This window comes from Miniopterus natalensis, chromosome 6, assembly GCF_054644295.1.
Source record: "Miniopterus natalensis isolate mMinNat1 chromosome 6, mMinNat1.hap1, whole genome shotgun sequence".
NCBI lineage: Eukaryota > Metazoa > Chordata > Mammalia > Chiroptera > Miniopteridae > Miniopterus > Miniopterus natalensis.
This window is the reverse complement of record NC_142086.1, coordinates 86432410-86458019: the sequence shown is the minus strand read 5'-3', so window position 1 is coordinate 86458019 and position 25610 is coordinate 86432410. Positions and strand designations below refer to the sequence as shown.

General features: G+C 54.1%; 1 protein-coding gene across 1 annotated transcript; it reads left to right on the top strand.

Moving 5' to 3' along the window:
* Positions 1-1266: 1266 nt before the first annotated feature.
* On the top strand, positions 1267-23354 carry TMPRSS2 (transmembrane serine protease 2). The gene is made up of 13 exons (XM_016220949.2): positions 1267-1333; positions 3505-3724; positions 6280-6366; positions 7315-7434; positions 11027-11153; positions 12437-12547; positions 15605-15648; positions 16399-16570; positions 17785-17960; positions 19245-19340; positions 19868-20010; positions 20480-20632; positions 21961-23354. Exons 1-13 carry the CDS (start codon positions 1319-1321, stop codon positions 21970-21972), a joined length of 1476 nt encoding a protein of 491 aa, XP_016076435.1. The 5' UTR covers positions 1267-1318; the 3' UTR covers positions 21973-23354.
* Positions 23355-25610: the final 2256 nt, after the last annotated feature.

Sequence of the window (25610 nt, the reverse complement as noted above, 5' to 3'; positions counted from 1 at the left end):
AGGGTTAGCCCTCCCCCCCCCCCCCCCCCGCCCCCAGCAGGCTGCGCAACGTGAATCAGCCTTATTAAATCAGCCACTTTTAATTTAAAGGAAACACGTGTGTAGCACTTACTGCGCACCAGGCACTGAGAGCGTCACCGGCATCAACCCATCTCATATCCCCAGTGGCCCCATCGTGGGTGTTACTGTCACCTCCTTTTGCAGATGAGGAAACTGAGGCACAGAAATGCTAACTGCCTTGCCCCAGGTCGCAGCTAGTGAAGGAAGGCTGGGGTGTGGATCCAGAGGCTCCCCCGGAGGTCTTGGGCTTACCCCCACGCAGTGCTGCCTGCTGCTGTTTGAGCTCCTGCCGGACGCCAGGCACTTTACAGGTGGAAGCTGTCAGACCGGGCCCGGCCAGCGTCGGCGCCCAGAGCTTTCTCACAGGGGACACAGATGATGGCAAAGGCCCTCCCTGAGCATCCTCTGGTCTTTGCCAGAAAGCAGGGAGGGGCGGCTAAAAGCCCTCGTTTGCTCACCAGAGGGAGAGGGGTGTCAGGCGGGGCTGTGCTATGGAGCTTTTCATGCTGATGGTCTTTAAAGCTACTACTGCGAACTAGTCACAGACGTCCGCAAGCAAATGACAGCTTTCTTTTTATTAGAAACTCTCCAAATGGTTAGTTCTAAATTCTTTTCTGGATTTAGGCTAGTAAATGGAGTCGTGGGTGGGTGTGGATGTGCTATACAGATTTTTTTTTTTAAAAGTATGTGTTTATTAACCTGCTCAGGGTGTGCGGCTGCTCCCTGGTGCCAGTGGGTGCCCTCTCTGGAGTCACGAGCAAGGTGGCATCTGATCGCACCCACTGTCACCCGGCGCCCGGCTCTGCCTGCTCCTGCTCGTGGAATCCTCAACAGAACAACACGGTGCCCGTGACTTTGTCTGTCGTGTCCGAGATTTAGAGAGGTTCAGTTATTGCCCAGTGATACCTCCAGGAAGTGGCGCTGCCAGGAGGTGACCCCAGGTGTTTGCCCACCCGTGGCCTTAGCTGAACTTGAGGCTATGAGTCACCTTGCGTGTGTTCCCTGGCTTCTCCTTTTGGTCGGGGTGACCTTGGGGAGGTGCAGCCTCCTGGGGGGAGCCGCAGTCCCAGACTCCTTCTGTGAGAAGCGGTGGAGAGGTAACTGTCTCCTGCTCAGCCTTCTAGTTCTTGCTCAACTGGTCTTCTAGAAACGAACTATATGGAAATATCACATACAGTAACATTTGTCGTTCTTTCTCCTAGGCCGCCTTGAACGTTCCCAATACCTACCATTACTTGATGCTGCTGACCAAGTCAGGATGGATTTAAACTCAGTAAGTGGTTAGCTGCCACCCTCCTGGAGGAGTGTGGAATGTCCCCCGTTCCCCCTGTTAGTTCCGGGGGTGTGTCGGCCAGCACTTTAAGAGCTGTTTGCCGGGACTGTGCGTGCTCTGTGGTGTGGGTCAAGGCCTTCTGTACATTGCAGGCGAGCAGGAGTCAGGGTGTGGCGGCTCAGCAGCTGCACAGCCTGGAGTCCCAGGGCTGTTGGCTGGGTGTGGGGGGATGTGGGTTCTCACCTGCGCCTCCTCTCTTCCCGCGCTAAGGGGTGAGGTGGGGCCAAGGACGGGCAGAGTGGGGACAGATGGGGGCAGGATGGTGCTAAGAGGAGGTAAGTCCAGGGAAGGGAAGCGTGTAGGATACATGGGCCCGCAGACTGTCATGTACCCCAGCTTCCTGGTACGCTGGGACAGGTCCTGACTAAATGGGACTCTGGGCTGGCTCTCTCTCTCCCTGGACACCCCCCCCCCCCCCCACTGGAGACAAATGCACTATCCTTGTTCGCTGTCATATCTCACAGGCTCATCTCATACCTGGAATAAGTGCATTTAGTAAAGAGTTGTGGTTAACAATTTTCTAGATCCTAAATCTGGAAAATAAACCCGTTGGCCTCCCCTCCCTTATTTGTTCCTGGGATATATTATTTTCCCTGGTCCATTTTAAATTTCAAATCCGCTGCCTGGGAATCTGCCAGGACGACCACCTGCGGACTTTCCTGGGTGGATGGCATGTTCTCAGATGCTTCCGATAGGGGCCGGACACGTGCTGCTGGTTTTACCTCCGGTGCCCATTTAGGTGCGAGATTACATCTCATTTCTCCTCCTGTCTGCTGCTTGGTTTAGATTTTTAACTTGAGACTCTTTAAGGAGAGTATTGGTGGGTTATTAAGTGGAGGTGAACTCCTGGAGCCTGCATGTGGCTCCTTTATAGTCATGCTTCCCTGGAGGCTCCGTTTAAAATTCTAAGCATTAAGTTGCCTCTGTTCAGAGTACAGGTCCTCTCTGAGATCACAATCAACAAGAAATAAAGAAGGGGAGAAATTAACGAGTGGGAAGAAAGTTTTCCGGGGGACCTTAGACGCTGATAGTTGGGCAACTGTGGCCTCCCAGGCAGCTGGTGACTGAGGGGTGCGGGCGTGGTGAGGAGCTAGGATGGCAGGGTCTAGAGTGGCCTGCGGGGGGGTGGGTCTTGAAGGGTGGGCTTGGAGAGGCAATATTTAAGGAGAAAGAGCAGAAGAGCTTTCTGAGAACACAGAAACCAGCCCAAGGCTGCAGCCCAGAATAAAATGCAATGGCTGGGGCAGTATTTTCCACTTTTGGGCCCAGAAATTCCACCCACAGGGACATAGCTACAGAAGTCCACACACTGTCTACAAAAATGCATGCTCTGTCTAAGGAAGATTTTTTAGGCAAAACTGTTAAACAGCCCCTAATTGTAAACCAGGTGCATGCCTGCTGATAAGAGATGGTGAGTAAGGTACACTTTTATAAAAGAGGAGATACAAAGGGATTTGCAAAGAACATGCATAGGTGAGTTTCGTAACCTGTAGCTCACGGGCCTCTCTGTAAAATGGGTATATTTATAATTCTGGTATCGCTAGCTTATGACTTTGCACCCCATTCTCAAGGTGTTGATTCATTCCAGACTTCTACACTTCTCCTTAAAAAGTGAATGTGTGAAGGGGTCAAAAAGGCACAGACTTCCAGCTATACATCCTGGGATGCAACGTAAGCACAGTGACCGTAGTTAACACTGCCGCATCGCATATTTGACAGCTGTTAAAAAAATAGATCTTAAACGTTCTCATCAGAAGAAAAAAAAATGTTAACCATGTGTAGTGATGGAAGTTAACTAGACTGATTGTGGTCATCTCAAAATTTGTACAAATATGGAATTATTATGTTCTACACCTGAAACGAAGATACTACTACATGTTAATTATATGTTAAAGAAATGCATAGTGAACAAACAAAACTAAAACCTGTTGACAATTCGTGAAAACTTGGTTAGCCTTTATTCTAGGTGAGCTCAGCCTTTGGCGTAATTATCGACACCCTGAAAGAATGTGGAGAACGCTTCCAGCGTCTGGGCCGGGGGCAGCGGGGTATTTGTTTAGCCCCCAGGGCCATCGGGGCTGCCCACATGCGTCTTCTTTCTCCCTGTGTAGGGGCTGCCGCCAGGCGTTGCGCCTTACTACGAAAACCGTGGCTACCAGCCCGAAAGCCTGTACCCGCCGCGGCGGCCGGCGGCCGGCGCCTACTCGGTGTATCCAGCTCCCTACTACCCGCCCTCGGTGCCCCAGTACACCCCGAGGGTTCTGACGCACACCTCGACGCCCGGCGTCCTCACGCGGCCCAAGTCCCCGTCCAGGACACTGTGCACCTCAAGTAGGACCCTTTTTGGCATTTATTTCCTGCAGCGGAACCCAAGTTGGCGGTCTGCCCTCTCTAGTGGGCTCTCTGTTCCCATCAGCTCTGTGGCCAACTCTCCTGGGCTGCTGGGCTGGGCTGTTGAACATGCCTGTCCCCTAGCCTGCCCTTCCTTGTGTCAAAGCTCTCAGCTTCCAGGTGTCACCTCTTGCCCCGGGGCCTTTCTGAGTACAAGGGACATTCTTGGACTTAATGTACTTGTTTGCTTTAGCAACAGCCATAGGTGTTTCACATCGAATCACAAGGCATACACATCTCACAGTTAGGTTTTGGAAAATGGGGGTCAACAAGCCTGTGATGCGAACGGTTAGCATTAGAAACAGCAGGGCCAGCTCTGGCCGGTGTGGCGCAGTGGATTGAGCGTTGTCCCATGCACCAAGAGGTCATGAGTTCGATTCCCAGTCAGGGCACATGCCCAGGTTTCGGGCTTGATCCCCAATAGGGTGTGTGCAGGAGGCTGCCGATCGATGTTTCTCATCGATGTTTCTCATCGATGTTTCTCTCTCTCTATCTCTCCCTTCCCCTCTCTCTCTAAAATCAATAAAAACATATTAAAAGAAAAAAAGGAAACAGTAGGGCTGAATCAACAAGAGGCTAAATTGATCACAATGAAGGTAAATGAGTAGTAAGTTCTAATTAAACTCAGCAACAGACACAGTTGTAAACCAGCATCAAGTCAAGTCTGGACCGAGCAGACTCTGATTACAAAATGCTTGTCCACCACAGGTGAAAACAGGGGTGCCCGCTGCCCACATGCTCCCGGTGAGAGCTGGGCAGATGGCCTGCCACACACTTGAGAGGTTAAGCCTACCTAACTTAACATTCCTTAACTCATCAGGCAAGGTGTTTTTTCTTAGATAAAATGACATACGTGGAAGTCGCCCAAAGGAAAAGATTATCCATGGCCAATGGGTAATACAGGCCATTTGGAATTTCCCCAGAGAGAGTGGCTTCTCTGATTCCACCTTGCCTGCCTAGGACACAGCCACTGTAGGCCAAGGTGTGATAGCATGGCGGGGTGGCGCTTGGCTCCCCTCAGGCCAGTGGCCTTGACCTCACCTGCAGGCCTGTCAGCGCTGCAAGCTCAGGCCTCCCTCTCCCCCATCTGAAGCAGAATGTCTGGTGGCGGGGCCACCGCCAGGAAACTGGTTACCAGGCTCCCCAGGTGATTGCTGAGCCTGTCGCAGCTTGGGAACAGACTGTGGAATTCGCAGAATGTGGTAACAAAACAAGAGGCGAGGCTCTGAACCCTAATCAACAGGTCAGCTCTGGTCTCTCCACTCCAGAAGCTGAACTTGGCTGGTTGACTCGCAGAAGCACAGGTGTGTACCTGAGGGCGCACCCGCCTTCCCACGCTGTCTCCCTCTCCCGCTGGTGTCCTGAATAAACTGCGGGGCTCAGAGGGTCCGTTTAAATGCCTTCTCCCCTCCCCACTCCACCTTCCTTCCAAGGAAAGCTCCCAGGGGTACCTGGGCCTGAGGCCGCCCTCCACGTGGGAGTTGCTGGGGGTGAGGGTGTCTGGCGCTGTGCTCTAAACCTTTGGCGTACTCTCTGACCTACACGGCAGGTCAGTTTGTTTTGACTAGAGGACATTGGTTACCTTTTCCAGTCTGTCTTTTTGTTAATCCTTACCAGAGGGTATTTTTTCCATTGTTTTTTAAATTTTTTTAATTTTTAGAGAGAGTAGAAGGGAGGCCGGGAGAGGGAGAGAGAGAGGAGAGAGAGAGAGAGAAAAACATCTATGTGAGAGAGACACATCCGCATGGTTGCCTCCGGGGCTGGGGATCAAACCTGCAACCCAGGTTGACCGGAATTGAATCTGTGACCCTCCGGTGCACAGGCCGACGGTCTAACCACTTGAGCCACACTAGCCAGGGCCAAAGTCTTTATTCTTAGCTGAAAATGTCCCTGCTCTCAGACCAAACAGCGTATGTTAGCACTGCCCAGAACTTACCGCTGTGATAGCATGGTAGCCAGCGGTCACACGGACCACTAAGTACTGAATTTACGTAAACTATTTACTAATTTACCACAATTAATTGAGCGCAAGTAGCCACATGTGGCTCGTGGCCGGCACAGGACAGTGTGGGTCTGTAGTGTCATTCACGAACAGCCTGGGGGAGACAGTTCTTCTGCCTTGAGTACCACTGACCTGGAGGTGATAGCCTGGGGGACATTGCTATTTTTCTTGTTCTTGTAATTACTGAAACAAGATGCTTTTCCTCTTTCAGCCAGTTTTTACATGAATCATTAATAATTTTAAGACCCTACTTTTTAAAAAGAGCCTAACTTTCTTGCATGCTGCTTTATATCCTGGCTGCTGTTTTAGCATGAAGTTTAGTGCTATGGAAACAATTAAGACCTCCCAGGACATGTTCTTAAAAGACCCATTTTTTAAATGCATAAGACATTATTATTTCTTGATAAGCTATGTCATAAAAGTAGTGGGTGAAATTTGAGAGTGACTTCGAAACAACTTTGCAATAAATTGTACACTTGCTTCTTTTTCTCAGAGACAAAGAAAGCGCTGTGCGTCACCTTCGCCCTGGTGATCGTCCTCGCCGGAGGGGTGGTGGCCGCTCTCCTGCTTTGGAAGTTCAGTAAGTGTGGAGCCGCCCCTCTGATGCTGGAGAGGGTGGGATGGAGGCCAGGCGCTGGGTGCTCGGGCTGTCACAGTGTGCTGAGCGTTTGGTGGCCCTGCTCTCTGGGCAGGGGTCCCTTCCACAGCCCTTCCCGAAGTTTCCCTCTTGCAAAATGAGCTGTCGCCTCTTTCTGTTTCCCCGTGGCGATACGTGGCTGACCATTTTTGGAAGCAGGCAACCTCCTTGTCTGGGTTGCGTGCCTTTTCCTGATCTGGGTGGTCACAGTCCCCGTTCCGTTTGTGTGATGTTGACCCATGGTGGAGAAGCATTTCAAGTTTACCCAGCGGTTTGGGGCACTAGGTGCCACCTGGCACCCTGAGCACAGGTTCCCCGCCTCGGGGCCACGCCTGGCCTCCCGTATCTCAGAGCGCAGCAGTGGCGGCTGCAGGCCCAGTGAGCCCTCGCCCTGCCTTCAGGCCTTTTCCATCAGCCCAGGGCCCTGCAGATCCGTGGAGTCACCCGTGTGCAGAGAGGCCGTGGAGCCACCCCGGCTCTGAAAGCAGTGTGACTAGGAGCTCTGCGTTGCTGGCCTGTAGCCCTGTTTCCTTTTTTTTAAATATATTTTTTAAAATTTTTATTGATTGACTTGAGAGAGAGAAATATCGATCCGTTGTTCCACTTATTTATGCAGTCACCCGCTGAGTCTTGTATGTGCCCTGAGCAGGGATCAAGCCCGCAGCCTTGGCGTATCCAGATGACTCTCTGGCCAACTGAGCTCCCTGGCCTGGGCTGCTGGACTGTGGCCCTGTTTTCTTTGCTTTGTTGCAGCAAGGACATATCCCCTCCTTATTAAAACGAAGGGGAGAAGGTTCTTTCCCTCTGTTATGTGGGGTGGGTGACAGGACTCTGGCGGGTGGGGGGCAGTTTCCTCGGTTCCTGAGTCTGACGGGTGTCTCCCTCTGCAAGCGGAGAACAAGTGCAACGTGTCGGGGATGGAGTGCGGCTCCTCGGGGACCTGCGTCAGTGCCTCTCTCTGGTGCGACGGGATCCTGCACTGTCCCAGGGGGGAGGACGAGAACCAGTGTGGTGAGTGGGGATGGCTCACAGCCGGGGGTCGGGCGCCAGGGTCCACCCTGTCCGGGGCATGTGGGGCAGGCCCGTGTCCGGCCCGTCGGTCCATTACGTCATGAGTCCCTACCTGGAACCTTGGGTTAACCCTGATTTTCAGATGAAGAGACAGGCTCAGAGAGGGTGTGCTCCTCACCTCTCACGGCACAGCGGTGGGAGGGACACGACAGGGCCGGTCACTGGGATGTCCCCACCCCGGTCTGCCACGGTGTCCCTCACGGCAGTGAAAACAAGCAACAGTTTAAGATGTAAAGTTGGTCGCACGCTCTGCATTTGTGGCTGTTGCAGGGAAAGTGATGCTTAAGTAATGTCACTGACACCCACCCCCAGAGTTAAAGGTTGTCCTCTGAGCCGATACCTTTTCGTACAGTTAACGCCGGGGGAAGACTGCACATCATGGTCATCTCCCTTCCCCTGCGGCCCTCCTCTCGAGCTTTCTCTTCCTGCACATCCTCGCTTCCACGCGAGACACCCGTGTGGCCTGCGCTTTCGGTCCTGGGGCCTTGGCTCCTGGATTTCTCCCTGAGGAAGCCTGGGCCCCCCCCAGCCCGCCTCAGCCGCCCCCATAGTCACCTGTGTTCACAGGTGAATGCCTCATCTCTGTGCTGGGAGCATGCGTACATCAAAACACCAAGCGCCCGGCTGATGTGGCTCAGTGGTTGAGCGTCGAACATGAACCAGGAGGTGGCTGGTTCCCGTCCCAGTCAGGACGCCTGCCCGGGTTGCAGGCTCCATCCTCAGTAGGGGGCGTGCAGGAGAAAGCTAATCGACGCTGATGTTTCTCTCTTATCCATGTTCCTATCTCTCTCTCCCTCTCCTTTCCTCTCTCTCGAAAATCAATAAAATACATATTTAAAAAACAACAACAAAAACACCCAAACACCAAGTTGTACCCCTTAAGTATGTACAATTTTTATTTGTTCATTTTACCTCAGTAAAGCTGAAAAAAATGATACTGAAACTAAAAAACAAAACTGCTTGAGACAAGCTCTGGCTCTCTGCTGCGCCAGCTGTCTCTTTTCCTGGCTAGCATTTGAGTGTGGATAATTGGAAGGGGGAAAACATCCCCCAAATTATCTGCAAATCGAGAATGGAACTTCTCCCTCTTTCAACCACGTCTTTTTTTTTTTTTTAATCCTCACAGGAGGCCATGCTCATTGATTTTAGAGAGAGAGGAAGGGAGAGAGAGAAACATCGGTCCCCCACGCCTGGCCTGTGCCCTGACTGCAAACAAACCCTATACCCCTGGGGCTCCGGATGACGCTCTAACCAACCGAGCCACCTGGTGTCAGTTTTACTTTTAGTTTTGGAAGTATATTTAATTCTGGCTACTTTTAAAAAATTGGTAGACTTTATTTTTTAGAGCAGGGTTCGGTGGACGGAAGCTGAGCGGAGAATAGAGCTCCATCCCCCCTCACAGGTGCCCCCGTTTCTAACCTCGCGTTGGTGTGGTGCATGCGTTACAGCGGAGGAGCCAATCCCGATACCTTACCATTAACTAAAGTCCTGAGGTTCCAGTCGGGCTCACTCCCGATAATGTGGACAAATGCACAGTGTATTTACATTTGCACAGTGGGTTTGGACAAATGTATAATGACTTGTCTCCATCAGAGTCATTTCACTGCCCTGAACATCCTCTGTGCTCTGCCTGTTCATCCCCCCCAAGCCCCTCCTCCAGGGCCAGGCAACCACTGAGCCTTTCGCTGGCCCCACAGTTTTGCACTTTCCAGAATGTCAAGCAGTTGGAATCATTCGTTACCTAGCTTTTCAGATTGGCTTCTTTCCCTCAGTAACAGGCCTTGGCGTTTCCCCCGTGTGTTTTCATGGCTTGACAGCTCATTTCTTTTTAGCCCTGAATAATCCGCTCCCCTAATGGGCGGCTAGCTCATGGGGGGCACGTGGAATCACCCGTCACGGGAACCCTGGGAAGTCACCAGGCCAAGGCTGGTGTTTCAGGAGGAATGCCAGTCAGTCTGTCCAGCAAGTCAGGGCCCCAGGAGGGAGGTGAGGATGAGTCCCGAGAATAGCTGGCCCCCCATTTTACACGTCGAGCCCACAGTCATTCCCCCAAACCCGAGAGCGCGGGTTTGAACGTCCCCCTGGGTAATCCGAGTCCCGTAGGGCTCCCCCCCCCCCCCCCCCCCCGTGCGTCCCCGCTTGACTTCGCTCCCACACGAGACGGCCCGGAGTTCCGAGTTGCGGTCTCTAGGGAGAGAGAGAGAAAAGACTGGAACTGGGAGGGGCTCACACTGGATTTCGATGGTTTTTATCTCTTTAAACAAAAGAACTGTGGTTTTGGCAAAACACGGGTGAATTTAGAGGCAGAGCCGTACACCAGGAACTGGGCACATCCCTGGGCGTTCTGCCCGGGTCCCGGGTTTGCGCAAAGTGGTTGCCCAAGGAGCGTTCCTCAAAAACCTTTTGTCCTCCTCAAGTGTTTCTTCAAAGTAGTGTCATTGAGAGATAATTCACATACCGTAACATTCTTCCTTTTAAAGTGTGCAGCTCAGTGGGGTTTCTTATTGTTAATGTGCTTTCTTGTTCCATGTTTTGTGTTCCCTCTTTCTGCCTTCTCTTGCATTGACGTAGCACTTTTTTCACTTTATTGTCATATGCTTTTTGAAGTTATATATTATTTTTCCATTTCTTTACTTTCAGTGTATACGTTAAAAATTACAATATGCACCCTTGATTTATCTAAACTAAATATAATCGACCTATCTGCATTTTTCTTGATAAATTCAAGAAACTTTAGAACATTTAATCTCACATCCCTCTCCCAGCTTATGTGTTATTGTTGACTTGTGTTTTATTTTATTTTTTTAATGTATCTTTATTGTTGAAAGTATTACAGATGTGCCCCTGACCCCCTCCACTCCACTCCTGCCCCTCCCACGCCTTCAGGGCACTGCTGTTTGTGCCCATGGGTTATGCATATATGTGTGTAAGTTCTTTAGTTAATCTTAATTCACAGATAAGTCCCCCATCGCCTCTTCTAGTCAGTTCTAGAAGTCACTTCAGAAGGAAACCCTGAGCCGGCGCCCGCTTATCCCTCCTCCCACCCCCTAAGCCGTAGGCAACCAGTAATCGCCTCCCAGTCTCTGCGGACGTCCTACTCTGGGCATTTTGTAGAAGTGGAGCCAGACCCCTGTCGCTCAGCGGCGTCCTCAGGGCTCTTGATGTTGCCTCGTGCGTGGGCGCCTCGTTTGTCTTGCGGCCCCGTGGTACCGTGCTGCGTGGATGGGCCACATGTTGGGCATTCACCCGCTGGCGGAGACACTTGGGGGGTCCCACCTTTTGGCTGCTGTGAATAGTGCTGCCAGGGACCGTCTGTGTACAGGGTTTTGTCTGAGTCTCTGTTTTCCATTCTTTTGGGTAAAGGGCACTTTTTAGCAGGGAGAGAGGAGGTTTCGGCCTCCCTCGTGTGTGGTCAGCACCCTGGGGAGGGGGAACTGGCCACCTCCCAGCCTCTGTGTCCCGGGGGAAGGTGGGGCTCGCGAGGGAGTTGAGACAATTGTCTGAAACTCGCGGGCCGTCTCTCTCCATGCAGTTCGTCTCTACGGACCCAACTTCATCCTTCAGGTGTACTCACCCCAGAGGAAGTCCTGGTACCCCGTGTGCCGGGATGGCTGGAGTGAGAGCTACGGGAAGGCAGCGTGCCAGGACATGGGCTACGGGTGAGTGCGGGGCCCGCGGCCTCACGGGCGGAGCTGGGGCGCCATGGTGACAGGGACAGGCAGACACTTAAGGAAGGCCAGTGGTTCTCGCCGCCGCTCCCTGGAAGTGCGAGCAGGACAGGCGGGTTGGACCCCTGCCCACCACAGCCACCCCTGCTCTCTCCCCGTGTCTCGTGACTGTGGCTCCCTCCCACCCAGCCCTGCCTGGACCTCCATCTACTCCTGGTTCCTCAGGACCACCCAGTGCTGCGGTCCCCAGGGTCCAGGATGCAGACCCAGGGCCCCCCTGGGGGGAGTTGGTTGCAGTGAGTGGGGAGGCTGGCTGGGGAAGGTTGGCAGGAACAGGCCCTGCACCACCCTCAGGGCATGCACATGGGAGGCAGTGAAGACTGAATGTGAGAGAATTCATCATCGCACTTATGCACGAGAGAAGTCTTCCCTGCCCGCAGCCACAGGGAATGTGCAGGAGAAGGGAGCGTCCCCTCCCGGAGCCCCAGCCAGCGCTCCCCAGGGCATCACCTGGGAACCGCTCGGCAGCCGCCTGTCCCCACGAGGCAGGGCCGTAGGCTTTGATTACCACCGTCTCTTCCGTGGGGTGCCCCTGTGTGGCTTCTATGCAATTCTAGGGTGTCCTCTATCTGCCGGGTTTCAAAGTGAATTACCTACCACTTGATAAAACCATGCATCTCAGCCAAGGAAACACTTCAAGATGCCACCCCCCACTGCAGGTAGAATGACATAGTGAAGCCCCCGTCACGGTCCAGGACCTGAATTTGTAACTGGGCACTTCAGCGTGTGTAAATGTTGTCAGAGCATCCGCATTCTCGTTTCTCTCTGTTTAAAAATTTTTTCTTATTTTTTAATCCTCACATGAGGGTATTTTTTCCATTGCTTTTCAGAGAGAGTGGCGGGGGGTGCGGGGGAGAGAAACACTGATGTGAGAGAGACACATTGATATGAGAGACACATTGACTGATTGCCTCCCGCATGCGCCCCAACCCGGGGTGGGGAGCAAACCCAAGACCCAAGTACGTGCCCCTGACTGGGAGTCCGACCCCTCCGGGCCCATGCTCTAACCACTGAGCCCCAGCCAGGACTCCGTCTCCTTTCTCTATCCTAACCCAAACTGGATTGGAAGCACCACTGATGGAGGACTTTGCGAAGCGCTGAGGCGTTCCCTTTCACCTGAACTTCTTGCAAGGCGAGCGTTGTGGTACAGCACAGGATTTGTGGTCGCTTACGACTTAACCTTTAATGTAAGCACGATTTTCTGTCTTCTTCAGGAATAGTTTTTATTCTAGCCAAGGGATAGTGGATGACAGCGGGGCCACCAGCTTTATGAAGCTGAACGTAAGTGCCGGCAACACCGACCTCTACAAAAAGCTCTACCACAGGTATTTGGTGATTTCTGTTCCCCTTGGAAAAATTTATAATGAGAACGGCGAGGGGACGTCGCGGGGCGTCACTGGCCCGAGTCTGATTTTCCTGAGCGGCGACGCCGGGTTTGGCTGAGTTCTCACTGCATGGAGCCTGGACTCCACGCAGGGCCGGTTGCCCTGAGCGGCCCTGGGCTCCTTCTGGGGGAGGTTTATGTGCCATGTTGTGCTCTCTGCCCTCTGGTTTTGGATGACATTGCAGAACAGAGAGTCGGTTTTATTTTCTTCACTATCAGACATTAGAGCTGAACCTACTTTGTGTCAGGAAGGGTCTCGAGAAACCAAGAGAGCACCTCGGGGTCCCAGCAGGGTGACCAACTCATCCTGCTTGGCTGGTTTTAGCACCAGAAGTCCTGCTTCCCAGGATGTCCTGGGAGAGCCTGGGAGGGAGCGGCTGGTTCAGGTCAGCCATCATTTCCTGTTCCTCCAAGCGGACTTGCGGTCCCAGGTGGGTCACAGTGCTCCTTGGTGGGTCACAGTATGTCCTGGGTGGGTCACAGTGTGTCCTGGGTGGGTCACAGTGTGTCCTGTGGGTGGAAATGAACCCAAACAACAGGACACCAGATTGATGGCGTCACTGGCTAGGAGGGTGGGGAAGGGGCGGCGAAGCTACTCGATTTGTTTTGCGTGTATTTAAAATGTTTACGGTCTCCCGAGGATTGTCACTATCTGAATGTTCTTTCATGTAAAAGACACAGGGTCCTTTGTGAAGGGCCTGCCCCAGCTCCCGGGTCCCGGTCCCTCCTCCCAGGTGGTTAGCCAGCCATCACCTCCCCGCAGGCCAGGTGCCGTTTCAGGGCAGGATGAATGAATCACTCCTCTCCCTTCCCTGTGAGTGGGAGGCCAGGGCAGGTTTGCATTCCTGGTGGCCACTGGCTGAGGTGTGGGGGGGGCTGATTTCCTCCCGGGCCGGGCTGTCCCCCGGAATGTGACAGGTGAGCCCAGGAGGGAGGGGTGTGAGAGGCCAGGTGTACCCATCAAAACAGCGGGGCTGCGGTTCACTCGGCAGAGGCGCCAAACACAGCTGCCCGGGCCCTTGGTAAACGCTGATGTCGCTTTGTCTCCCTGGATGCCACGCGGGTGGGCGGAGCAGGGGCGGGGGGCTGCCATCTCTCTGAGCGCCGTGGGTACCCACGAGGGGCTGCAGCCTTGGAGGGAGCAGAGGCGGCCGTGTGCCCGGCATGCGGTGTCCTCCCACGTGGCGGGGGTGGGGACGCTTCCCTTTTGCTTTCAGAAGTTGTCCTTTAACTTGTGGACAAAAAGGGACCACATCCTAAACCTGACACGCTCAGGGGAGGCCTGCGTGGCGGCCTTGCAAACCCAGAGACCTAAAGTAAGCACACAGATGGTCTGAAATGAAAACTTTCTGACTGAAAGCAGGTCGTGGCGGGTGGGCATGTCCTAGGCCGGTATTTTTTCCTAACAGAGGTCAATCTTTGCCTTCACGGAGCCTGTTTGTTGTCTTTTTTTGCATCTACCATAACCAGATAACAAAGCTTTAGAATATCAAAGTAATTTCCTCCCACCCCCCACCTCAAAGCACAGTCACTGCACCGGAGCGGAGACCACAAATCCCCCGATTGTCGTTACTATCAGGTTGGCTGTTAGCAGTCCTGCACCCACCCACGTAAGAGGTGTGGGTCTGTCATTTTACTGTCCATCCAACCCCAGAGGTTTCCCCCGTTGCTTTCTCCCGCCTCCTAGTCTGTCACCAGTGGGTTTCACGGAACCCTCCCTCCGTCTCCCCCTTTGATTGGAATGTATAAAATGAGGCGCGGAGCTGCCATTCTCCGGAGCATTTCTCAATCCATTCCGATTTTGCTCTCCAGCCATTGTTGTCAGTTTGGCTCAAATGACCTCATAAAAAATTCTTATAGGTTCAGATGTTACGTTGCCAATAGCTGAGCCTCTTGGCTGCTAGTGGGGCTCGTCCGAGTGGCCACAGGTGCCCAGAGGCTGGTGACTGCACAGCTGCGTTTCCTTGTAGAGGGAGAATCGACCTTAGGATTCTTAGGGAACAGCTTTCCACGGGGATGTGCTTCGCTTGGCATTGCCACCGTCCCTCAGCCAGAAGCCACCGGACACCCCTGTGGTCCTTGGAACCGTAGATCCTGTCGGTAGAAGGGTGTTGTAAACGACTTACAGGATTGGGGCTTGCGTTGGGTCATTTTGGGAAAGGTTCAGAGAAGCGGGGATTTGCTCTGGATTGGACGCTGTCCGGAACCGAGGGTGATTTTTGGATTGGTGTCTCAGTGCTTTTCTTCTGGAAGGTGGGTGACATGAAGCCAGGCTACCCTCAGGCACCGTGGCCAGCAGGGGGGCTGATGGTCGCCATGGGTGCCTGAGTCCTGCTTTCTCACGAAGCAATGGGCTGGCCCGGTGGTGGTCTCTGTGGAGTTGTTTGGGGCAGTGGACGGCCGCCAGCTGTGAATGCCCAGATGTCAGGGCAGCTTCGCTCCTCCTCAGCGTATTGGAGGAAAGTTCGCTCTATAACACAATGCACCAGTCATCTCTTTTTCATCTGAACCTCGAATGTTAACCTCCCAAACGAGTAACTCTGTTATCTTTTGCTCCCGGGCAAATAATTGATTGTATTGTTTTCTGTGTGATAAACGTAAAGCAGTCATGGGAAACCGAAGTTTCCAGATGGCTCCCTTAAAAAAGGGGAGGATGATTTAAAATTCCAGAATAAAAGTAAGGCTGATGTTGTTGCGTGCTCACCCTCCAGCCCACCCTAGGAGTTGGTGCTGTTATCAGCCCATTCTGCATGTGGGGAAACTGAGGCACAGACGTTAAGTAGCTGGGGTCTGAACCCACACTCAGGGTCTGCTCTTCACCACTGTCCCATGTGTGGCTCTGCTTTCCTGACTCGAGCCTTCGATCACGGACCCGCCCACGGCGCGTCTGGGGAGGCAGGGGAGTGAGGGCGCTGGGGGAGAAAACATTCATTTCTAAGTATTTTGAGAGTCGACTGTCAACTCACTTGTTGTGACCAAAATTTTCTTTCTTTTGTAGTGATGCCTGTTCTTCAAAAACAGTGGTTTCTTTACGCTGTATAGGTGAGTGAGTCTTGGTTTCCCTCTTTGTGTGTGAGAAAGGAGAGATTTTGTGCTTTCGGATACGTCTCCCCTGTGTCTTTGGGAATGGGAAGAGAGAAGGGGGCCCACTCTTGAGCCCCTGAAGTGGAGCTGGAGGCCTGTGTTTGGGTTACTTACGTTTCCAGGCCTTTCAGCGGGAGGGAAGGTTCCGTCCTGTGCTCCCGCTCTGGGCCGGCCTGTCCCGATCCTTTATGGGCTCTCCATCCTGAAGCTCAGCTTTTCTGATTGAAGGGGTGAGACTAGCAGATGCTCCCGGTGGCCACATGTCCCAGTGGTCCTGGCAGTAGCCTCCCAGCCCGATTGGGCTCAAGCTTGTTTAGGTATCTAGAGGGCGTGGTGCCTGCCCCACCCTCCAGCCCTGCCCTCTGGCCCCCCAGCCACCTGTAGGACTCAGGAGACCCCAGGGCCTTTGTCATTCAAGACCCCCAGCCGGGTGTCTGGAATCACGGTGTCAGCAGAGGTGGGGCTTCCTGCGGGGAGGGGGTGAGAGTGTCCTCTCATCCCTCCAACGAAAAAGAGACCAGGACATGTTCTCCAAAATCAGGCCCCAAGCAGACGGGAACTGGAGGCGGCAGTAGTTGTCCACCTGCGTGGCGGGACCTTTGGGACGGGAGCCGTCCGGGCGTACTCTGCCCGTGGGTGGTATCGGGGAGGTGCAGGGTGGCCCGGATTCTGCTCACTGGCCAGCTGCGTTGTGCTTGTTGCCCTCAGAGTGCGGGATCAACACGAAGATGGGCCGCCAGAGTCGGATCGTGGGCGGGATGAATGCCGCCCTGGGAGACTGGCCCTGGCAGGTCAGCTTGCACGTCCAGGGCGTCCACGTCTGCGGGGGCTCCATTATCACCCCCGAGTGGATCGTCACAGCCGCCCACTGCGTGGAAGAGTACGTTCACAGTGGGACTCGGGCTCCTGTTTGGAGGTGGCTCTGTGGCCACGTGACCTTGAGCGAAGTCCTTTGACCTCTTCAAGCTCCGGTTTCCGTGTGTATAAGCGGGGTTGTAGGGGTGCCCCCTTTGGGCATCCCTGGGAGAGCGTGACGAGCCACTGCCCGCGTTGCATGCAGCCAAGCCCGCCCCTCAGCAAGCGCGCACTGGGAGCAGGGAGGCGGGCGGGGCTGGGATGTCCCTGGCCTTTCCTACCCTCTTGGGAGCTCTGGTCTCTTCTGGACCACCGTCCTCAGAGAGGACGCACTCGGACCCGCGCAGAGACCACACTCCCCTGCTGGGCGGTTCCCCGTGGCCTCCGTTAAGCGCCGTTGGCCACAGTGCTGCCCACACGGCCGGCTGGGAGGGGCGAGGGTAGGCACAATTTATAGTGTTAGTTAGCTTTTGTGGAAGGTACTGCCCCCCACTCCTTTTTTCTTAAACATAGAGGTGTTTGCTCACATGTCAATTTGGGAGGAAACCTCACTCATCTGAGCTGTTTTTCTGGTTTAGAGTGTGGCGGGGCCTGGCTCGGCTGTGTGGCCTCGGGCGGTTCACGCCGGGTGTCTGACCGTAGAGCCTACACCTGTAGGACAGGTGTGCTGGCTCTTCCCGGGGGCCGTGGTGACCGCTGAAGGAAGCAGTGTTTGTCACCCGGCTGGGCCTGCCTTCCCTCCAGGGTCCTCTGCTGGCTCGCTAGGATTTGGGATGCTCTTACTGGGAAACACCTAGATAAAGATAATACCTAGATGGCTAGAGGCCTAGAGTCTATTCATCACTATGAGTTTATTAAGCACCTACTGTGTGTCAGGAAATCCCTAGCACATAAGGGTAGGTAAGACCTGGTCCTGCCAGAAATGAGGTTTAAAAACTCAGGCATTTAGGTCCAAGGAAAAATGTTCTTGGAATTGTGAGGGTTTGTGGGCCGCCGTCGCCAATGCTCGGGGGGCCCAGGCCGCACCTGGGAGGTGAGCAGGGGCCGGGAAGAGGGGCGGCGCCCAGGAGGCCGTGCGGGGTGGGGCCGGGAGAGCCTGAGCCCCCTCGCCGGTCTCGCTGGCTTCGGCGGGTCCCGTCACCCCTGGGTTCCTTGGCTCCATCGTGACTTTTGGTCACCGAATGAGGGCTCCACGTGTGTGGTTGTGAGATGCTGAGGGGTGTCATCTTTGTCTTCCAGACCCCTGAACAATCCGCGGTACTGGACGGCCTTTGCAGGAATTTTGAGACAGTCTGTCATGTTCTTTGGAAAAGGGTACCGAGTGGAAAAGGTGATTTCTCATCCCCATTATGATTCCAAGTCCAAGAACAATGACATCGCTCTCATGAAGCTACAGACACCTCTGACTTTTAACGGTGCGGACCTTTTTTGTGGGGCTCGGGGCGTGGGAACAGTTTTGACCAAATCTGAAGGAGAGGTTATTGGAAATAAAACTGGTGCTGTGGTAGATGGAAGGAAGACTTTGCGTGGAGTCGGGGTGGTGTGCGGACAGTTGGCTGATAGAAGCGTGCTCAGTAGAAGCCAGATCACCGGAACATGTGCCCATGCGCACTGAGGGAAGCAGGGACCACCGTGCTTTCCTCCACGTAGGGCGGTAATTTAACCAAAACGTGAGAGTCTAGAAAAGGGTTCCAGCCTCAGCACTGTTGACACCTGGGGCTGCCTGAGTCTTGGTGGGGGGCTGTCCTGTATACTGCAGGGTGTTTAGCAGCATCCCTGGCGCCTGTTCACTAAATGCCAGGAGCTACCCTCAGTGTGACAAGCGAAGATGTCTCCAGATGTTGTCAGATGTTCCTTGGGGGCAGAATCACCTCCAGTTGAGGCCAGCTGGTCTCTGACTTGTAAAGATTCTTGATTCTTTCACATAAATTCTGGAAATAAAATATTTTAAAATAATAACAACTTAAAGTGATTAAAACAAACAAACATGCTTTCCCTTAGCTTCTTATTTGGGCCCCCTCCTAGTCCACCCAAGGGTCCAGAATGCTCTAGCCCCACCTGAGTGCAGAAGCAGCAAACTTCCCCCCGAGGTGTTTGCATTTAAGTCAGGAAACACGTAGCCGGAGAAAACCAATCTGTCACGAGTCTGCCTTTCTTACCCTATGTCCCTTGGAGACATTGTGTATTTTTCATTTCTATTTCTTGAAGATCTAAGTTTGAAGAAAAGTTAATTTTGTGTGTGTGTGTTTTTAAAATATGTTTTTATTGATTTTAGAGAGAAAGGAAGGGGGAGAGAGAGAGAGAACCAGCAATTGCCTGCCTCCTGCACACCCCCTACTGGGGATCAAGCCCACAACCTGGGCATGTGCCCAGATCAGGAATTGAACCATGGCGACCTCTCAGTGCATGGGCCAACGCTCAACCAACTGAGCCACGCTGGCCAGGGCAGTTTTGTGTGTTTTGAAACAGAACTAGCAAATCATTCCATTTATAAGTCGCATTATACCCAGAAGCAAGCGTCTTGCCTGCTGGAAGGAGGGCTCTGGCAGGGCAGAGGGTGGGAATGCCGGGACCTGTCGGAACCTGGATTTTCCCTGGGCAGATGGCCCAGCACCACACACATGGGGCAGGTCTGCAAGAGGACCCCTGCCTTCGGGTAGACCAGACTCGCTCACCGTGTTTTTTTCTTCTTGGAACAGACAAAGTGAAACCTGTGTGTCTGCCCAACCCAGGCATGAGGCTGGAGCCTAAACAGCCCTGCTGGATTTCCGGGTGGGGGGCCACCTACGAGAAAGGTGAGGCTGCTGGGCAGGCGCATCTGCAGGTCCCACGAACACAGCCCTGGGTTTGGAAGTGGGAGGCCCAGGTTTCGATCCTGGTTCTGCTCCTGAGTGATCGGGTGGCTTTGGGCAGCTCACGCAGTCTTTGTGCCTCAGTCTGACAAGGGAGACAGTGTCCGGAGGAGGGTGTGGGATGAAGAAAGGCCTGCTTGTTTACGGTGGGAAACAGGAGCTCCTGGCGGGCTGGGGATGGTCCAGTAAAGAGGGAGCCGTGAATGAGGCATGTTGATCTGACAGAGCCAAGTCACTAAGGACAGAGGATGATTCTGGAACATGGGTAGAGTTCCGTAGCTCCAGGGGCAGGAAGTCTTCTCCCTGAAACCAAAACCTAGGCGCAGACCCGCCGGCTACAAGGATGACCCAGTTCCCCAGGAGATGGCAGGAGGGAGGGGTGGAGCCAGGGCCACTTATCTAGTGTCTGAAGTGGCCCATCCCGGGAGGAGCCGCTGCCTGGACTGATTGTGCGCTGACATGTGTCTCAGGGAAGACGTCGGACGTGCTGAACGCGGCGATGGTGCCCCTCATCGAGCCCGCGCAGTGCAACAGCCGATTCGTCTACAACCACCTGATCACACCCGCCATGATCTGCGCCGGGTACCTGGGAGGGAGCGTCGATTCCTGCCAGGTGACTGCAACTTCGTGCTCAGCCTTTGGGCCTTGCCTACCCCAGTGAGCCAGTGAGCCCCCTTCCCCACCTTAAGAAAGAAGGTTCTGGGGCAGCTGTGGGACACGACGGTGGCTGACGGTCATGGAGTGGAAGGTTTTGTACCATCGGCGGTACCCACGTGCCGCGGCTTCCTCCAGACGGATTTTATATTGTCTGAGTGTCCGTAGAACAGAAATAAGTATTCGACTGTTTTAAACACGGACACCAATTGATTTAGTAACTCTTAAACGATAAAGACTAAAATTCATTGCTGGTACGGTCTTTTGGGGGATTATAATACTGTTACCTTCTTGGAGAAGATAGGACACCCACACACCCACTTGGAAGTCCCACTGAGACCCCCACCCGACCCCCACCCTCTGTGCAAGGTCAGTGGTGCACCCAGCTGTGGTTTGATTTTTGCTCTGTTATGTGCTGTGTCCCCTAGGGTGACAGTGGTGGTCCTCTGGTCACTTTGAAGAGCAGCGTCTGGTGGCTGATTGGGGACACGAGCTGGGGGTCTGGCTGCGCCAAGGCTAACCGGCCAGGAGTGTACGGGAATGTGACAGTGTTTACAGACTGGATCCACCGACAGATGAAGGTGATTTCCCAGCCTCCCGGCTGAGAGCTCGGACTCGTGTCAAAGCCCAGGTGTCTCTGAGCTGTGGTCCCGCTGCAGGGAGCTGGCCGCTGCCCACCCATTAGCGTAATGCAGACCATGCCTCTCTTGACCATGGTTTGCATCCAGCATCACCCCCTGTCCCCAGTGTCCCCCTGTCACTACTGGGGGGCCTCACTTGCATGCTGCTCAGGGGCCTTGGAGGAAACAGTCAGGCTCAGCGAAGGGGGGCTAACTTTACGCAAGCCTGGCCCAGCTGGCTACACCCAGACCTCATCGAATCCAAATTCTGGTGATGGGCATAGAGACACAAATTAGCCGGTCGAGCCATGACTGTGCCCTGTCCTTTTCTGGGCTATTGAGTGCGCCCTGGGCAGGTCCCAAAGTTCAGGGGTAGGAGGGCAGCTGGAGTTCTCTGGTATAGATGTAGGTTGTAAAGATGGGAGATCCCAGGGGCTTCCTGCAGACCCTCTGGGACTCCTGGCCTGAGCATGCCACTCAGCAGAGACCTCTTCTCGGTGCTGCCCAGATCCTGGGCAAGAACCAGATCCCTCTTCCCCCCGGGGGCCTCAGGACTGGCAGTCTCACAGATTCCTGCATCTGCTAGGGCTGGGCTGTTGACCAAAGAAAAATTTCTACTTTTTGTCTTCCCAAGTCTCCAGTCTAGGGAGGGAGAGGCAGGACCCGTGGGCATTGACTGATGTGGCCTGCAAATAAAACCATGGGACCTAATGCCTTCTAGTGGCCACGGGGGCTGGCCAGTCCACACCTGGCAAAGGGCTGAGTGCTGAAAACAGACGTCCCAGATGTCCTGCTGGGGACTGCATGGTGGAGGGAAGCTGGCGGGCTAGGCCAAGGGGTGGACTTTCTGTCCAGTTTGTGAGAGAGCAAGCCGCACACAGTGAGTTCAGGGCATGGCCGCTGGCTCAGCACCACCAGAGCATCCAGTGAAGGGCTGGGTGGCAGAAGAGACCATGGGCAAAGAGTCAGGCACACTGAGGTCTTTCAGTGGCTGTGCCAGGCTTGATTCCCCGGCCAAGGCCTGTGTCCCAGCCCTGCTAAGTGGCTCGCTTCCCCTCCCAGCTCCCTTCTCCCTCCCAGCCTGTGCATGTGTGGTCCTCAGCCCAGCTGCCTTCCCTCCATCGACAGGCTGACTCCTAGACCTTCACACTGTAGGAAAATCCTGTCTCTCTGTCCTCGTAAGCTTGCTCATTGGTGTATAGGGGCCTTGCCAATCTAGGGGAAAAACATAAGTTTCTACCTTTGTTTATTGTAATGAAATAACATCATTTCTTTTCCTTTTGGAACAGGCAAACAGCTAACCTGTCCGGCCTTGTCCTTGACGCCGTTCAACAAGAAAGTGAAGGGGCTGATTTTTACTTCCCTGTGCATAATGTATTTTTAGAAATGATTCAGAGGTCCTGTCATTTTTATTAAATAGTGAACTTGTCTGTCTTTGGCACTCTCCACAGTTCTGTGCAGGCCACGGTGGCTCCTCCCCGGGCCCAGCCAGCTCCGGCCAAGCTGGTTGTGGGTGCCTAGGGCCAACACAGGGCAGAGGGATGGAGTCTGCCCGCTGGCATCTTCCTTCTGAGCCCACCCAGGGCATGCCCATGGGGCTAGTGACCTCTCAGCTGCTGGATGGCTTGAGATGGAAAGGGAGAAAGCCCGGTGGGATGTGCAGGGGCCACCCTCCGGGGCCACTGCTAGGGAAGGCCACTTGGGGTAGCCCCAGGGCCTGTCTCCCCACAAGAGTTTCCATGGATCGTTTTAAACTGACTTCTTAGCAGCCCCGGATGGTGGCTGGAAATAAAGGGACCCTCCCTTCATGGGCGATGACCTGATAGTCACTTGAAAGGCCATAGAAACCTTTTTTTCTTCTTGTGGGTGAGAGTGTAGACGGAGCCCTTGGAGCAAGGGCAGCCATTGCAGCTTGGCGGGTGCCACCGCACGCTGAGCGGGGCTCCGCCCAGGGAGACCAACCTTTGCCCTGCCCTCCTCCCTGGCCCCCCTCCCAGCCTCCCTGGAGATGTGCGCACCGCATGGTCCTCACAGCGGGCCATGCGTGCCCCCACGGCGAGCCCCTGTGGCCTGCTAATCAGAGGAAATTGAGGTTACCTGGGGAATCAGGGATGTGTGATTCCGCGCTGTTTGCATGCACCGTTTCCACGTGTTACTACCTCAGTGCTCATGGAATTGTGGCTGTGATGCCTCAAAGTCGTTGCTCCATTTCCTTCTCTGAAACTGTTGTCCTCGCCAAGGATGAGCAGTGGCCAATGTGAGCTGCTTTGACCAGTGACTGGCTCCCAATTTCACCTTCTGTAAATGAGTTTGCTGAAGAACGGCACCCCTCTTGGTGCATTTTGGACTCCGCGGGGCCCCTTCCGGCCCCCTAGGTGTCCCCTGGAGGGAAGGCCATGCTGGATCTGCCGTGACTGCTTCCCCTGAGTGTCTGCCTCCTGTCCGGCACACTGGTTTCCAAGAATGAGATGATCCTGCTGCCAGGACTTAACCTTGGAGTGGAAGGTTGCTCAACCCAGTCCTCAGGGTGCCCCACTCCATGGCGTCCGTGGCAGCAGCGTCCAGAGCCTTCCAGACACAGCACTGAGGCGCCTGCTCCCCAAGCCAGGTTTGAACCAGCTCATCCTGGGGAGAACATGCTCCTCCTCCTGTGCTTCTTTCTATTTATGTGGCCCCGGTTTGTCTTGTTTTGTATCTTTTTTTAAGCTATAAAATTAAATTGTGAAATGTACAAATAAATTATACTTTTTTTCCAAATATTTATCGTCTTTGGAGTCCTGTTCCGCCTCAGCTGAGGGTGTGCATGCATGGCTTTTTTGCCGTGTTCACAAGTGCTGCTGGTATTGAATTGGGGGTTACCACTAAGTTTCAGCGAGTAGGCACATTCCCAGATAAAGGACCACCAATGATGATTGGGTGTATGCCTAAAAATGTCCACGTGGGCAGCTGACCATCTTTTTTGTTATATATATATATATATTTTTTTTTCTATCCTTGATATTTTTTCCATTACTTTTCAGAGTGGAAAGGGAGGAGAGAGAGAGAAACATCAATGTGAGAGAGAGACATCGATTGGTTGCCTCCTGCATGAGGCAGGGATCGAGCCTGCAACCTAGGTACGCGTCTTTAGTTGCAGTCGAACCCGGGACCCCTCAGTCCGTAGGCAGACACTCTAACCACTGAGCCAAACCGGCCAGGGCCGTTTTGGGTTTTTTAATTCTCACTCAAGGATATATATTTTTTTCCATTGCTTTTCAGAGTGTGGGAGAGAGAGACATTGATATGGGAGAGACATGCCTGTTTGTTGCCTCTGGCACGCACCCCAACCAGGTCGGGCATAGAGCCTGCAACTAAGGCACATGCCCTTGGCCGGCATCGAACCCGGGACCCTTCAGGCTGAAGCTCTAACCCCTGAGCCAAACCGGCCAGGGCATGATCTCATTTTAAATGAATTAGCTCCATACATAGTGGTGTTTGCGCCATCACTTTGCTGTGACTAAGGAGCCTGACCTTACCCTTTTCTCTGGAAGGGGAACAAGGTGGGATCTGACCGACGGAAGCCAAGCCATTCCCCTGGCTCCCCCTTCGCGCTTTCACTGCTACAGCCCAAGGACTTGCCGCTCGAATTGGAGTCCTTTCCTCCCAAACACACAGGGATCCTTGGGGAACTTTTTGAGCCCGCTGGTGATTTTTGTCTCGGCTTTCGCTTGGGAAGGACTGTGCCCAGCACCTCCCAGGCCTCTTTCCCTCCCACAGCATTTATCAAGCACCTGCTGCGCCAGCGTGTGCGTTCGGGAAAAGGAAAGCTTTTGGTCGGCTCAGTTCTCTCCAGCCCCTCACCTCCCAAACTCAGCCCTGGCCTGTGGGCCAACTGAGCCCCAGCGTACCTGGAGTGAGGGCGTGAGTAGGCATCAATGATATTTGAGCATATCCTGCCTGAGGATGTCCCTCATGGGTGTAGGGCAGGGGCTGGGGACAACAGGGGCAATTCAGCCCCTTGCCTGAACCCTGCTACCCTCCAAAGGAATCCCCCCAAATGGTGTCCAGGACTATTTCTTCCTGTGTCCTGAACACCTGGGAGGAGGGATGGTGCGCTCCCCCCTCCACCGCACTGTGGATGGCTGGCATATGGGCCTGGGAGATCCCGGGACACCTGCTCTTTTTGGCCAAAAGGAAAGAGGTTGTGAGCACCTCTGAGTCCCCATCAGATTTACCTCCCTCCCCCACCCTGCTGTGTAAATTCGCAATCTGGAGCACATGCTCTCAACTTTCTTCTTCCACCTTCTGGGACAACCAGGAAAATTCTAGCAGCAAAGAGCCCAGGCAACACGGCTGCCTGTGTTTCTGGTCGCCCAGAATCTTTGCTCAGTGGCAAGGATGCCCGGTACTGGGGAAGTTACTCGGGCCAGCCACGAGGGGGTGCCAGCTCCCAGCACCAAGGTGAGAAGCTGGCCTAGCCTTCCAAAGGGACACGTGCCCGGTACGGGACTGGGGATGAGTGTGCTCCCCGCTTACCCGTGTTCTTACACAAGTCTGTGAGTTCTGGTATCGAGTTCTCCTTAATTCTGAGGCAAGCTGGCCCCTGCGAGCTCGCCGCTCTGGTTCAACCTGCAGGGGGTTGGCACCTGGGAGAGGCACAAAGGTGCTGCCTCAGAGGTGCTGCCCACTGTTCCCCTGGCATTCCCTCTTGTAAATAAATTCTCAAATTGCCCCAAAGCACTGAGCGGCACAGAGTGTCAGAGGTGATCTGGGGGGCAGGGCTGGCTGGGAGGGGACCACGTAACTAGCCCACCTCTCCAGCCCCACACGCAGTTGCCCAGCTGGGCCGGAAGCCCCTTCTTTCTGGACATCTTGGTAGACAATGCTCCTGCCCCCGGTGCTGGTTGTGTGGATTGGGCCTCCCTGGAGAGCATTTGCTCATGGGTCCTCCCGTTCGGCG